The 14,553-nt window shown below is 39.1% G+C and overlaps 1 protein-coding gene across 2 annotated transcripts in view; it reads left to right on the plus strand.

Moving 5' to 3' along the window:
* Window positions 1-1,832: 1,832 nt before the first annotated feature.
* Window positions 1,833-14,553, plus strand: part of ELP2 (elongator acetyltransferase complex subunit 2) — a 38,254-nt gene continuing 25,533 nt past the window's right edge. For both annotated transcript variants that reach the window (XM_059856091.1, XM_059856099.1), the window contains exons 1-6: window positions 1,833-1,989; window positions 2,099-2,177; window positions 3,862-3,947; window positions 5,656-5,806; window positions 7,003-7,080; window positions 11,057-11,121. In XM_059856091.1, the coding sequence (XP_059712074.1) occupies window positions 1,858-1,989; window positions 2,099-2,177; window positions 3,862-3,947; window positions 5,656-5,806; window positions 7,003-7,080; window positions 11,057-11,121 (591 nt within the window). In that variant the 5' untranslated portion in view covers window positions 1,833-1,857. The remainder of the gene's footprint in view (window positions 1,990-2,098; window positions 2,178-3,861; window positions 3,948-5,655; window positions 5,807-7,002; window positions 7,081-11,056; window positions 11,122-14,553) is intronic.

A 14,553-nucleotide genomic window follows, 5' to 3' on the forward strand; every position in this document is an offset into this window, starting at 1 on the left:
AGCAAAAGCAGCAGGTTATCTATCAGTCAGGTTAACTTTATGTGTGAAAAGGAGTCTCTCACCCAATCCATCTTGGAAAAGCCTACACTTTTGCCTACAATCACAGCCAGAGCCAGCTTTGTTCCCACAGCAACAGCCGCAACTCCTATAACATGACCCAGCTTTTTGGCAGTGCCCGACCTCCTTCTGCCAGAGCCCTGACTCCAGCCCTGGCAAGGCCTGCTGAGAAGGTTGCTGTGCAACCTGACTGCTGTGCAGCCATCCTTGGCAGCTCAAGACAGCACTCCTCAGTCAAGGCATGCTTTGATGACTGGATCCATGCATTTTTCTGCAAGGAGTCATTTGCTCCCCTAGCAGCTAACATTTCTGGCTGTATCTAGTGTGTGATCAGGCACAGCTTCCTTCCTCTCATACCCACTGGAAAACAACTATGACTATCTGCTGTTGTTTTGTGTCAGGTTACTGCGCTGCCGACAGCCAGGATTCCAGAACACATGGGGAGATAAAGGCCCATCAGGAAAGGTTTAGGCCCAAAATGTTCCATGTGCTATGCAGAGTCTTTCCTCTGGATGCCTGCTTGCTTTTCACTGCCTTCCCCACCTCCCACACAACCCCATAGCCAGCTTTTCCCTCCAGCCCAGACTTTCCAGCTTTTCAGTTCAGTTTCAATTATTTCAGGATACCTTAGGTGTGATTTGGGGACAGGAGGTACACCTCTGTTTCTCTCCTTTTCCATGCTTGCATAGCTGAACATTTATACTTCAACCTGGCTTCTGCTCCATGGCCTTCTTCACGTGTGGGGCAGTGCATTTGGAGGCAGAGAGGATGTCTTGAAGGTCCTGCTGAGGCTCCTACTCAGCCTGCGGGGCAGCTGTTTGCACCTGTGGCTACTGGGAACCAGCAAAGTCCTTGAACCTGAGAAGCCAAGTGGCTGATACAATTTGAGCACATCAATCCAGTCTAACACCCTTCGTTGTGACCCCATTTCTCAAGGCCAGCGACCATGCAAGTAAAACTAGAATACCACTGCAGAATTTTTTTTTCTTGATTTGATTTCAATTTCTTGCTAAGGAGAAGCAATAAATATATCAAAGAATGAAAAAATAAAAATGTAACAGTTGGAATTCACTAATTGCTCTGTTCTCATTTTTTTTTTCCTGAAAAGCAGAGGTATTCAAACATATTCAGATCAAGCCACTGAGCCTGGCCATTGCTCAGTTGCAAATTCTCGTGCTATCCACAACAGTAATTTTAGGGACATCATACACGGTAACATTAAATACATCCCGACGTCAGAGACTTAATTTGAGCATGATTCTTTATCAGGAGGTGGTACCACCTTTTTCCCCAGGAACGGCTATCAGCGACCCCATCTCTGATACTCAGCTCTCTCGCAGCTCAGGTGGAATCCACTTGCTGAAGGGTCCAGAGGGTAAATCCTACGGGAAGTGGCTGAGAAAGCTTGGGTTCTTTCGCCTGTAGAAAAGGAGGCTCAGAAAGGACCTTACAGATCCCTGTAACTCCCTGAAAACAGATTATGGCCAGGTGGGGGTTGCTTTATTCTTCCAAGCACCCAGCCACAGGATGGCACAGCCCTAAGCTGCACCGGGGGACATCTAGGTTGGGCATTAGGAGGAATTTCTTCACAGGAGCCAGAAAAGAGAAAAGTTTTTCACTTTTGAAACCCCTGAGGGCTCGGCAAAAGGTGCAAGAGAGATGAAAATCCCCTACAGAACACGCCACAGCCGGGGGGCCCTCAGACCACGGCCCCCTCAGGCCCCGCCCCCCTCGGCCCCGCCCCGCGCGGGGTCGTTGCCACGGGAGCCGCGCGGGGTCGCGCACGCGGCGGCGCCCAAGATGGCGGCGCCCGTGTCGCTCTGTCACATCGCCTGCTGCGCCAATCGAGCGGGCGGCGGCGCCGTGGCCTGGGGCCGCGGTGGCCTCCTCGCCTTCGGCAGCTGCCACGACGTCATCCTCTACGACCCGGCGGTGAGTTAGTGCGCTCTGGGGGGGGGGGGGGGGACCGGGACCAGGACCAGGACCTGGACCCGGACCCGGATCCTTCCCTGACGCTCGGTGCTGTCTGTCTGTCCCGCAGGTGAGGCGGGCGGTCGGCGCCCTCCGCGGCCACGCCGGCAGGGTGAACTGCGTGCGCTGGGTCCGCCGGCGGGACCGCGGTGAGTAGCGGTGGGGCCGGGGCCGGTTCTGGGTTCCCCTCGGGCTGCGGGCGCTGCTGCCCTTGCAGGGCAGTGGAGGCGGGGGATGCTCGGCAATAGCGGGGCTGCGCTGTACACTTTAGGAAACAGGGAACTACGACCCTTGCAGTGCAACCTTTCGGATTAAGCAAGCCTAGTTTCCCAGGAGGGATTTTCACACAATCAGTTAGTTTGGAAAATGTCTTTAAGATAATTGAGCACAACCTGTGACCCAATACAACCGTGTCAACTAGACCGTGGCACTGAGTGCCACGTCCCTTCTTTCCTTAAATACCTGCAGGGTCGGTGACTCCACCACCTCCCTGGGCAGTCCATTCCAATGTCTAAGCACTCTTGCTGTGGAGAAACTTCCCCTGATGTCTGGCCTAAACAGCTCCCCTGGTGCAGCCTAAGACTGTGTACTCTCATCCTGTCACTTGCTAGCTGGGAGAGGAGACCGACCCCGCCCTGGCTACTCCCTCCTTTCTGGTGGTTGTAGAATGATAAGGTCTGCCCTGAAGTACTCTTCTCCAGGCTAAACATCCCCAGCTCTCTCAGCCACTCATGAAATACATGCTCCAGACCCTTATCAGCTCTATTGCCCATCTCTGGACCTGCTCCAGCACTTTAGTGCCCTTTCTGAATTGAGAGGCTCAGAGCTGGACACAGTACTCGAGGTGTGGCCTCGTGTTGACAGATGGGTCTGCAGAGATGCGAGCTGCCAAACCCAGGTGAGCTGCGTGGTGAGGGCATCTTTGCTCCTGGCTCCACAGCCAGGGGCACCCCAGGAGGATGTTTGCCTGGGGCTGTGGCAGGTCACACAGGTCGATGGCTTGTGCTCCTTGTTCTTCTACCAGTCTCTTCAGTAAGGTTTGGAATTTTGCATGTTTTGACTTTGTAAACTGATTTGCAATGCCTTTTCAGCAGTCTCTGAGTATAAAGCTCTGAGGCTGCATAGACGCTATGTGCTCAAAAAAAAGAATCTTTAGATAGAAATGTTGTAGACATTTATGAGGCTTTTGCTGGATAGTAATTCCAGGATTTAACATTGGTTAGTGCAGGCTTTTCATAGGCATGTATTCTAGCCCTTAGGCATTTCTCACTCAAGAAGCGAAATGTGACTATTGATTGGACTGTTAATGTAATGTGCTGCTTCCTTTTTTTGAGAAGTACTGAGGTGCAAACATTAGTTTTTAATAGTGATATAAACTGCCATCCTTTCAACGGGTTGCACTGAAAGACATTCTTCTTAAAAATGATGAAAAGAAGTTATTTTCGGGGAACTTGGGAATTAAATTTTCTTGAATTGAAGCTTTGAATTCTGTTTGTTTAAATTTCTCTGACTTTATTTTCCTATCTTCCAAAAAGACCAAACAAAACTGCAAAAGATTAATTTACACTGTTGAATTTGAGAGTCTTCTAGAAAGGTATTTTTACCACTTTCACACAGAACTTTAAATAGTCCTGAGAATTTTCCCTTTATATTTTCTTAGGGAATATCTTTGCTCTAAACCTGTTCTGCACAGTGCAACTCCCATTAACCATACTTTATTTTGGGGAAAGCTTTGGTTACCGGTGATATTTTGTGAGTAGTAACCAGCAGAACTGCTTATGTTGCTGTTACAAAGTTAAGTGCACACTGAACTAACCAAAGCATGTTTTTTAGCTTCTGAAACAGAGTTAATTTCTGGTGGATCTGATAAACAACTTATTCTTTGGGAATGGAAAGATACAGTAACATGGAATAATCAGGTAAGCAGGAATAACCTCTTTTCAAATCTTCCTCTGCACTAGTTTCTCACATATCGCAAATTATCTGTTTTGTTTGTATTTCTGGTTCATACTACTTGTTTCACTTTGACTGTTTTGTTGGTTTTTTTTTAATTGAACCCAGTGTGTATATCCTTGAAATTCTTGGTACTCTGTATTCCAATGTATTACTATAAATGCTTTTTCCTCTTTTCTGTTAATCTTTTTCAAATCAGCATTGGTAAAGAAATTAACGAACCTGTCAGTCATTGAGTGGATTTGTTTAGGTATCTGAAAAACTGTTTGTCTGTTCTTGACTCATCAGTCTTCTGATCTCACATGGCAGTTTTCTTTAAATCATCTTAAAACCTTCAAACCGTGAGGCCCATTCTGAACTGGCATTTTCTGTATCCTTCTTCCTTGTTTCCTTATATCCATTTCTAGTGGTTTCTGGTCAATCTGTACAACGATGTGGGGTTTGTATATAGGTAGTCTTACCAGGATGATATACAAGTTGGAGTAGATGTTTAACAAAAATGAAAATAAAAAAATCTGTGCAACAATTGGTTTTTTTCAGAGAAATGGAGAAAAGTAAGGAGACATGCTAATTTATTATTTGTACTGTAAAATGTAAGGCAAGAGATTCAGTGTTGTGTGAAAGAGCCTTTCAAATGACCTGAAATTTTGATGAAAAAACCACTTTATTATCTAGCTTTTAATATCTTGCTTATTAAGCACTGGATTGGGAAACAGCTGTGTAGGTAACCCATTTCATCATCTGTCTCAAAGCAGGTTATTAGACTTGGCATTTTAAAAGGCATGAGAATGCATAGTAGGAGGAAATGAACCTACTCTGATGGGGGAAAGCTCTCAGAAATAAGTTATTTCTCATCCTGATCCATTTAAATTGTTCATGCATTTATTTAAGTTAACTAACAGACTTTTTAGTAATTTTTTTCTGCTGATGTGGTGCACAGCCATATGGCAATAATTTAAAAAAATGTGGCTAAATGTGCACATTTTAATGGGAGTTCTAGACTAGTGTAAATTCTTAAAAACAAAGTTCTGTATTCAACCAATCAAAAATTCTCACTGAGGCCTACCAGGCTGTATTTTGGAAAGAGATGTCAAGTCTGTCTATGATAAATCTGAATAAATGTTGGATGACTGCTGGTTGCAAAATTAAAAGCTTCTCACTTTGATCTTTGTAGTTATGAGGAGCAGATTGCAAATTGAATCACCTCTATTCATTGTCTAAATTTAGCGTTTTGTTTTTCATGTTGGCATTTTGGTTTGTGAGAACACACTAAACATTGCTACTAGACCTGCTGTAGCTGCTGTTTATTTCATTGTGTTCTCTGCTCTGTCTCCTTCACTAAGGTTCTCCAAACTTTTGTGAGATGTTCTTTAGGGTGAGGGACAAGAGAAGGAGAAGAAGGGAGGAAAACTGCTCTTCCTAACTTTCAGTACTGTTTCCAACTTCCCTCAAGGAAGGGTGAGGTTATAGTATAGTGAGGGTAGTGTACACAGAAGCATTGAATTCTGTTCAGCTTTGAGCAAAATCCTATTAAGTTAATATTCATTGCTGCTGTATCCCTTCTCTGGGTTTTCTGAAATATTGAGGGTTTTTTTTTTTCCTAAAGGGGCTTTAAAAGTTTTCTCACATAAGTTACTGGAATTTAAACTTTGTAAAATTTTCTCATGTATTCAGCTTGTGAAAAGCATTCCTCTCAAAGGCCACACGGAAGCTGTTTTTGCTGTGGATGCTGTTTGCCAGTCAGATGAACCTGATTTCAATGTGCTAATAGCTTCTGCAGCCTCTGACTCTACTGTGAGAATCTGGTCTCGGCATGGTTCAGAAGGTAACATTTTTTTAATGTTAGGGATAACATACTGGCTAAATAAGAATGATGAATGCTTATCCATTAGGTATTAAATACTAGCATCTTGTAATGCAACGACATTGATTTATCTTCAGACTTTAGTACCTCAAAGCACTGTATTACTCTTGGAAAGCCTTGGGTCAGATTTGTCCTGCAGAATGATTTATCTTTATATTTCATCAGGGATGTGTGGCCCGAATTTACTTTTTTTTTAAAATATGTATTCAGATTATGATTATCTGAACCATTGTTTTGCTCTGTATGCATGTGTGAAGTAGAATTATGTAGTAAAATGATTAATGCTGGCATTAGAAAGATGAGGTTTAACTAGTCACTTGTTTTTTCCTATTGGCTTGAGTCCAATGAAGTTTGGGATCTTGACCTTCTGTTGAACTAGGCTCTTGCATGGAAATAGGGGAAAACAGCATTCTAGAATACTTAATAAATAAATTGGATAGATAGTTGAGTTTTAAGGTGTTATTTAAGGCTGGTTGAGTTTTGGTCACTGCGTTTCTTTAGCTACTTTCTTCCTTCTCCAGTGTATTTGAAGATCTCTTATTGCCTTGCCTATGTGAGAGAGGTGGGAATTGACAATCTACAGTCCCATGTTCTGGAAGGCATTTTTGGTGCTCCCAAAGAGCCCCATAAAGTCTCATCTTTTCCATTTTGTCTTGCTGGTGTGGGTTACAGTGATAGAGGGATTAGTTGTTCTGCTGTAGACAGGTTTTTTCCCCACTATCTCTTGTTTATTTACTAGTTTAACGATTACTAGTTTAGTAGTTTAACAATTTCCAGGATCTCGGGGATGTTTGCAGGTTTTTGCTCATCTCTCTAGCTGCTGTTGTAGAAAATGGATTCAGCTTTATTTTCCTTTGTTGTGAATGCTGTTGCCACAGGATATATTTCGTAATATTTATTGCTTCTGGTGTGTTACCACAGTGAAGCTGTGTAGATTTAACACAGTATTATCTTCTAACCCAACTAACTGGATTAATTTTTATGGCCACATAGAAGATGATATTATTGTTTATGCTTTTGAAAAAATGTAGATTTTTTTCAGCTTCTTAAAATAAAAATGGATGGGAATTTTTAACTGTATAATATAGAAGGAAATGACAGTGTAATTGTAATAGTTGCAGTGAATGAGATCAACACTGTCTGTTCCTGTTTTCCAGCTAAATGCATTGAAATTCTGCAGTTTGGAAATGGATTTGTTATGGATGTCTGCTTATCCTTCTTGCCTGGCAGCGATGGTAAGTAAAGCTGCACATCTTGAATATCAATGCAGGAAGAAAAATCTAAGAAATCCCCCAAACAGATTTTCATTTTGCTAACTCCAGACCTGTGTGCCACAGTTTTTGTTTCCTGTGAAATCCGCTTAAGCTGAGTCTTGTACCTAAAGATTTTCTCTGAACTCTTCTCAGTAATTAGCAACAAAGACTGATTACAGTGTCTTCAAAATGGCACTCAGATGGAGTTGCTTAGTTGAACTCTTGTGATAGAAAGCTTTAAACCAGGGTAACAATGCTGTAAATGAATGAGATAGGATGATGCTGTTAGTTCCACCTGCTCCTTGTGGTGCTACTGCACATTTGTTCTTGTTGTTTGAATTGAAGGGCAAAATTCAGAAAAAATCTGAAGGCCTGCATTGAAAACCATGGGTTCCCAAGTTTATCAAGTGTTTGTTCAGTCTTAAATGTGAAAAAATTTGAAATGCTGAACTACTTTAACGTGTTCAGTGTGGTTTATGTGGATTTCTACTAACAGAAATGTTAGGTTTTGTGGGCTGCCACAGACATATTCTTTTTGTGCAATTAGGTAGAAGTTTTTTTGGTAAAGCAGATGTATCCTCAAGCCAGATACATGTGTTGAATTAAATTTGTGTTTAAGTATCATTAGAGACTTTCAGCTGGATGGAGGGCTGCCAGGCTCCCAACTGAAAAAGTGCTAAATTTTCTTACGTATTTAGAATTTTCAGCTTTTTGCTGAATGCATTCCACACTAATGTGTTGTTTTGATTATATGCCTACAAGCATACCTTTTTCTTTGTCTTAGATAATTCTGGGAGCAATGGAAGCTCTATCACAATGTGTTGTCCCATTTGGAAATGCCAGTGTCTGTTTTCAGAGCATGTCTGATACCAAAAACAGCATCTGCACCTTAAAGAGCACCTCTCTCTTTTCCTGTAAATACACTAACATGCTTGTTGAGGTGAAATTGAAGGTGTTGAGCCTTGTTGAGGGTAAATTAAAATCATTACTGAAAGTGTGAATATTCTTTAGAAGTGAAGTGCCTATGGTGTCTGAGTATAACATTCACATTGCAAGACAATAGATTATATCTTCATTTAGGATACTGTACAGGTAAGAAAGATCACTGTAACACTCTAGAGTAGTGCATCATTCAATCATTTCAATTCATTTGAAATCATGTTGTATATAAGAGAAGTAACCATATATTCTGAAAACAACATAAAGTAAAATTATCATATTAGTTCTTAAAACTATATGTTTCTGAAAGTCAAATTTCATGAAATGTTTCTTTGAATGGTGGAATAGCAAGGATTTTGTTTTCCAGAGTCCCCTGTGTTACTTAAAGATACATTGAGAGCAGGACAATCCTTTATTATGAACTCTTCCCATCCCAATTCAGATTAGTTATCCAAAGCAGTACAGTGCTCATAAACTGAAAAAGAGTTCTTTTTTTTTTTCCTCAAGAACTGAAATAATTTTTCAATTTCTAGAATTTCAATTTGCACAAAAATTTCATTTTGTGTGGAATTAAAAAAAAATTTCTAGACATTTGCTGTTTTTGTTCCAGTTCCAATACAGATGACCTCTGCTGTTAAAATTGCAAAGAAATAGTTTAGATTTTGAACCATAAATGTATAGAAATGTTTCCTGTAGAAGTCTGTAAAGAGGATTTTAATAAAGTATAGCTAGTGTTTTCTCCCTAAACCTGCCATAGTAGTCCATATAGCTGAGGAGTATGTTAATTCTGAAATCTAAATAAAGTACCTAAAATGTATTATTAAAAATCACTGCTGATCATTTATCAGAAACATTAATCTCTAATGGCAATTTGTAATTTTAATGATCTTCAGGGAAAAATGATCTGTGATAAATTTAGGAGTTGCTCAGAAATCTTTACGAATCCTAAGTTGTCAGCTGCACAGGGATTCAAAGAAGATTTTCTCTTGAGAACAATCTGCATTTCTTAAGTCAGGAACTAAATACAGAATTACTTTTCTGAAAATCATAAACTACATTTCCTGAAGCATTTACAGTAACCTCTAATTTCAGCAAGAAAAGAAATTTGAGGCTTGCATTGAAAATTGATACACATGCAATGGATGCTTTAATTTTCAGAAGTTCCTGATGCCTCGGATTTTAACTGATTGTCCTTGAAAATAAATGATTTAAAAAAAAATTGAACCACTTTTGTCAAGAAGTCAAATAGGGAAATCTAATAGACTGCCCATTAAAACCTGACCAGTCATTTGCAGCTGGAATGCAGTTTAAACAGCTGCCAGCTTCTCTGGCAACCTCTTTATTAAGGAGTTTCTGTACATTTGCTGTTTAGCCTTGAAGAAGAGCTTTTTGCAGTTTTGGTTGCTTGCTTGCTTTTTGCCTTACAGTTTGTATCTGCACAAACTCTGCTTCTAAAATGCTGGCAATAGGATTTATTTTTAGAAATCTTGATCAGCTATTTGTCATATAATCTGATTCTTCCTACAACCTGGATCATTGTTATGATGTAGTGTGGCCTCTGACAGTAAATAATTGTCTTCTCAGAACTGAATTGCAACAGGTGAAAAAAAAAAAGAACAAGTGAACTTGGAAAAGCTCTGCTTATCCAACTTACTTTTCTTATTTCCTCTGCAGGAATTTTATCTTAATCACATCTAAATTCTAATACTGCAAAACATTTATGTGAAAAACTATATACTAGTCCATTTTTGCCAGATATTTATTTCTTGATAGAACTTTTTGAGTGAAAGTATTTGCATTTGTCTGCAACAGCAACTACATCCTAATTCTCTCTTTATTTTTCTTAATTAAACTTTCGTTCCATTGAGTAAATATGTAATTACAGTAATGGCCCATAAAATGTGTTTCTCAGGAAAGGATGATGTTGTCTTCAAGAACATCCATTGTATTGTGTTTTATGGAGGAAAATGTCACTCCTGCCCAATTTCTGTGGACCTGATGACCTGGTCTTCATTCAAAGCAGCTCATCACCTTCAATCCAAAGCAGGTTTTTAGACCTGTTACAGAGAGGAGGAGACAGAGGTGAATTGTGACTTAGAGGTTGGAGAGAGGAAGCAAGTGATGGAACTGTAGTAATCTGGAATGTGGCTGAGAAGTGCAAGAGGAAGAGTGGATTACTAGGCACAGATTTGGTACAAGTAGAAAGAAGAGATTAGTTTAGAGGATAAACATATTATAAATATTCAAGTTGATTTTTGATCTATCCATAGTAAAGATAATTTTATCTATATGAAGGGATGTCATGGAGGCTTTTTGTTAAAAGAAGTAGTTGATTTTAGTGAAATTTAGTTTCTGGTTTTCTACCCAGACTTGAGAAATTCAAATGTCTAGCCCTTAACTTACAACTTATTTCTTCATAGTTTTATACTAAATTTGTTTGCTTTTACTGTTTCAGTTCCTAGCAGTAACTCTTCCTCCTTATGACACAAAAAAGAGTGGAGAAAGCATTGACTATGTTTTTCTCATCCTCTTCTGTTGGAGAGAAGAACTAATACACTGCCTAACTTCTTTTTTTTTAACCCCCTCAGACTTAACTTTCTCTGGTTTGATTCAGGAGCCTTACAGAGTTTGTGCACTTTTTAGGTTAACCAGTGGAAGTCAACTGCTACTCAAGACTTGAGTAGTCTTGACTGAAAAATTAATTAAAAATTCGTAATACTTGAACTTCCTACAGATATATGAGCTTGAGGCAAACTGCTCATTTTAGCATCTTAAATATTTATAGATATTATTTGCAGTCAAAACAATTTTTGAGTTCTGTGTTTTGAGTTCTTAATTAGTATCTTAAGATACTAATTTATTAGACAGCTAATATAGAAACTATTAAAAAAGTGGTATCACACTTGCCTGTTTGTTAGTACTGTTATATTTCTATATTGGTTTGTACATTATTTATATTTTTTCGTGTCCTAGAATATTAGACCTTATAAAAAAATGAAGACCTTTTTTTCCTTTCTAGTACCCATACTGGCTTGTGGTGGTGATGACTGCAAAATAAGTTTGTTTATACAGCAAAATGGTCAGGTAATTACAATTTTTTGTCTCTTGCTCAGAGCATTATTGAGTTTTCTGCTTCTTTTCACATGTGCTGGTGATTTTTTCCAAGTTCTTCAGTAAGTGCTTTCTGTCTTTACGTAGCCATTGCATACAAAAACCTTTTTTCAAATAGTTCATCCATTTTTCTAGGTAATGATGAAATACTCATACAGAATATTGAAGTTGAATTCAGTGCGTGAAAGTGTTTTCTTAATTTTTTTCCCTTGTGTGAAGATATCCTGTTTCTATTCCCACTGATAGAAAATAGCTGCAACTGTCCTCCTTTATTATCCAAGCATTGAGTTGTTCATATGGAAATTATGTTACTTTTATTCTATAAATTTTTATAATAAAACTGTTATGACTTCTGAGGAATTTTATGTTTGTTGCTAAGTGTGCCCTTTATGCTCGACTGCTTTTGAACACCAAAAAAAAAGTATTTTTAGGAGTATCTGATCTTATAAAAGCACACATTTTTCATGTGTTATTTGGAAGCTGGCAATTTTTAGTTTTTCATAGAGATAAACTTTCCTTTTGAGCAGTAGAGAAACGTTATATCCTATCTTGCATCTGTTCAGAGGTTTTGTTAGATTCTAAAGCATGTGTTAAATGACTGTTTTCCAAAACAGAGCTCAATATCACTTCTTTCTTTCTCTCACTGCCTTAAAAAACACCCTTCAAAACACAAATGCTTTCCCATTGCACCAGTGAAACTACCACTTAGAACCCCGCATTGAAACTGGCATATATAGAACCTCTTAGTCTGCTGCAGTTGCTCAGACACACTCCCTTAGGGGATTAAAGAATAGATACTCCTTTATTCTTTTTTTTTGGTTTTTTTTTTTTTTTTTGAGAGAGGGCTTTTTTTTGATAAAAGCTACTTTATTGATAATTCTGCCTGTTTGTGCGGCCATGTACAGTAATAAGATTTTTTTGGTTGCTATCGTTGCCTGTAAGATTAGTACTTCATCCCTTTCTTCTATGTTTAATGGTTTTTTGACCACTGAGAAGACAAGAAGGGTGCTTGGTTAGATTTTTTTTTCTTTTTTCCTGTGTAGCTTGTAAGTTATGTCAGTTTCATGAATTCTCTGGGAATTAGCAATGGCAAAATGCCACTATTGATTCTCAATGTGTTAAAGAAAGACTTTTATCTCAGGGAGACTGTGTGGTTGGTTTTTCTCCTTCAGAGTTTGACATTTGTTTTCTTGTATGATTCAGGTTAACAATATACAGTTTGACTGCCAAAAATGTTCAGAGATACATAACTTATTTTGCCCATTGTTGGCCAGACTTTCTGGTATAACAATAGTCTGCCATTTTAAAAGGCAGTCAGTATGTGGAGGGTAAAGGAAGCTAACTTAAATAAACAAGTTCCCCCTTAAGCTTTGTAAGCAAATTTGTGCTCTTTTTGGAGATAGGAAACTTGATTTATACAAGGGGTGAGCAGTTTTGTTTTGCATGTGTTATTTTTCACAGTTTCAATTTCAGAAAATATTTTCACCAGCTGTTGTGGCAGAGTTGGTGTTCAGACTATCTCTAAAATGAGGTGGGACTTCTTGTTGGTGTCTGTCTTAACTTTCCAGAATATCTCTTCTAGCTAAGTGGACTGTGCAGGCCACGAAGAGAAGAGTTTGTGTTGTGCTTTACAACTATTAACAGAATTAAAACATCCTTGCAAGCCTTCTGACATGAATTCTTGCTGAGCTGCTAAATCTCATTCTTCAGGTTTTCTCAGATCTACTGACACCTTTCTTATGGTTCCTTAGTAGTATTAAGGGTATTTGAAGGAAGTGTAGCCTTGCCATTTTTTACTGGAACTTGGTATAGGAGAGTGATTAGAATCTTAGCTTCAGTGTCATTTCCTTACTGGTAAGGGCCTGTAGCTCTGTTCAGCTAATTCAGTGACTCTTGTAAAGCACTTCCTTTAGTTAACATCCTCAAAAAGGTTGTTATGAATGTGAGTATGAATTCAGAGGTAGAACATGCATTCATAACAGGGCATTCTTATGCTACTTAAGGGCCCTCACTGTTAGACTCTGAGGGAGGATGAGGCATCTTTACTTAGCTAATTCAGGCTACCTTTTGGTAAACTCATTAATTTTGCAGTCAAAATGTATTTATTCATTAAAAACTGCTTGGTTTTTGGAACTGAGTGGGCACACATTTAATCTTTTGAGACTCCTTACCCACAGATCCCTTACTGTGCTATATAGTAGAGAGAAAATGAATTCTTTGCTTTTCTGGCTTGTTGTAAGAGGGTATTGATTTATAAAAGTATCCAGGGAAAAATCTTTCAGAAACCATAATATGTCTTCCTGCTAGGGATATAACATCTACAGATGTGGCCTGTGGAGGGCAAGTAAGTAAACCAGCAGATTAAATTAGAGTTTTAAACCAAAACATTTCTATTTGAGCTTTGTTTTTCTGAGAAGATGGTGCGCCATGTGTTTTGGGTTCCACCCAAAGTGGAGAAGTGGAATAGGGGGGTGAATCAAAGATAATTCAGGCCCTTTTTAATCTGTTGAGATTATCAACTGCATAGAGGAGGGATATCACATCTAGTGTCTGCTGGAGAAAAAAACGAGAAGACTTGGACCACTCTTGCCAAATTTACCAAACTACTAGCCAGGCTACGAGCCTGGTCCTGAAAGATATGTGCCCAAAGTGTGGGCAGGATTAGTTGTGCAGAGTGTGTTGGGCATGTCCGCAGCTTCATTAGTTGTGCTGCCTACAAAACAACTTTATTCTTTGCTTAAAAGGAAAGAGACTGGATTGCTGCTAAGCAACAATGTTCAGAGATTAGGTAAGAGGCATGGGAAAGCCTGTGAAGTAGTCAGACCGGGAGGTTTTGTTAGATTTAACTGTAGGTGCTGTAACCTCTTATGTATCCAGTGAGGACCAAGTGGAAACTGAAACAAAGAAATATGAGACTATAAAAACAAATTCTGTAAAAAAAGAGAAGAATGACAGCTCAAAAAACTGGTGTTTATAGAACCCAGACAATAACAGAAACTTCGACTGAATCACCTAAAAGTAATGACCATATGCATCTGCATGAACCTTTATATTGATTCAATTTTAAAACTGAATACATCTGAAGAAACTGAATATAGGATGCCAAGAGACATAAATTTCAAAGAAAAGGGCGAAAGCAATACTAAAAATCCTAGCATAACAGCATACACTACTCCTTTCTCTGTTTCAGTCAACAGTTTTTATTTTTATGAGAACTGATATCTTGAAAACTTTAACTGAATCATAAAGTCTTAGAATATCTCAAGTCTGAAGAGACCCATAAGGACTGCTGGCTCCAACTCCTTGTTATTCACAGACCACCTAAAACTAAATCATATGACTAAGGATGTTGTGTTCTTCATACTTTGCTTCTGTATACGGTAATAGCCCTTGTGTTCACCTCTG

The sequence above is a fragment of the Haemorhous mexicanus genome, chromosome 1, assembly GCF_027477595.1.
Source record: "Haemorhous mexicanus isolate bHaeMex1 chromosome 1, bHaeMex1.pri, whole genome shotgun sequence".
Classification (NCBI taxonomy): Eukaryota; Metazoa; Chordata; class Aves; order Passeriformes; family Fringillidae; genus Haemorhous; species Haemorhous mexicanus.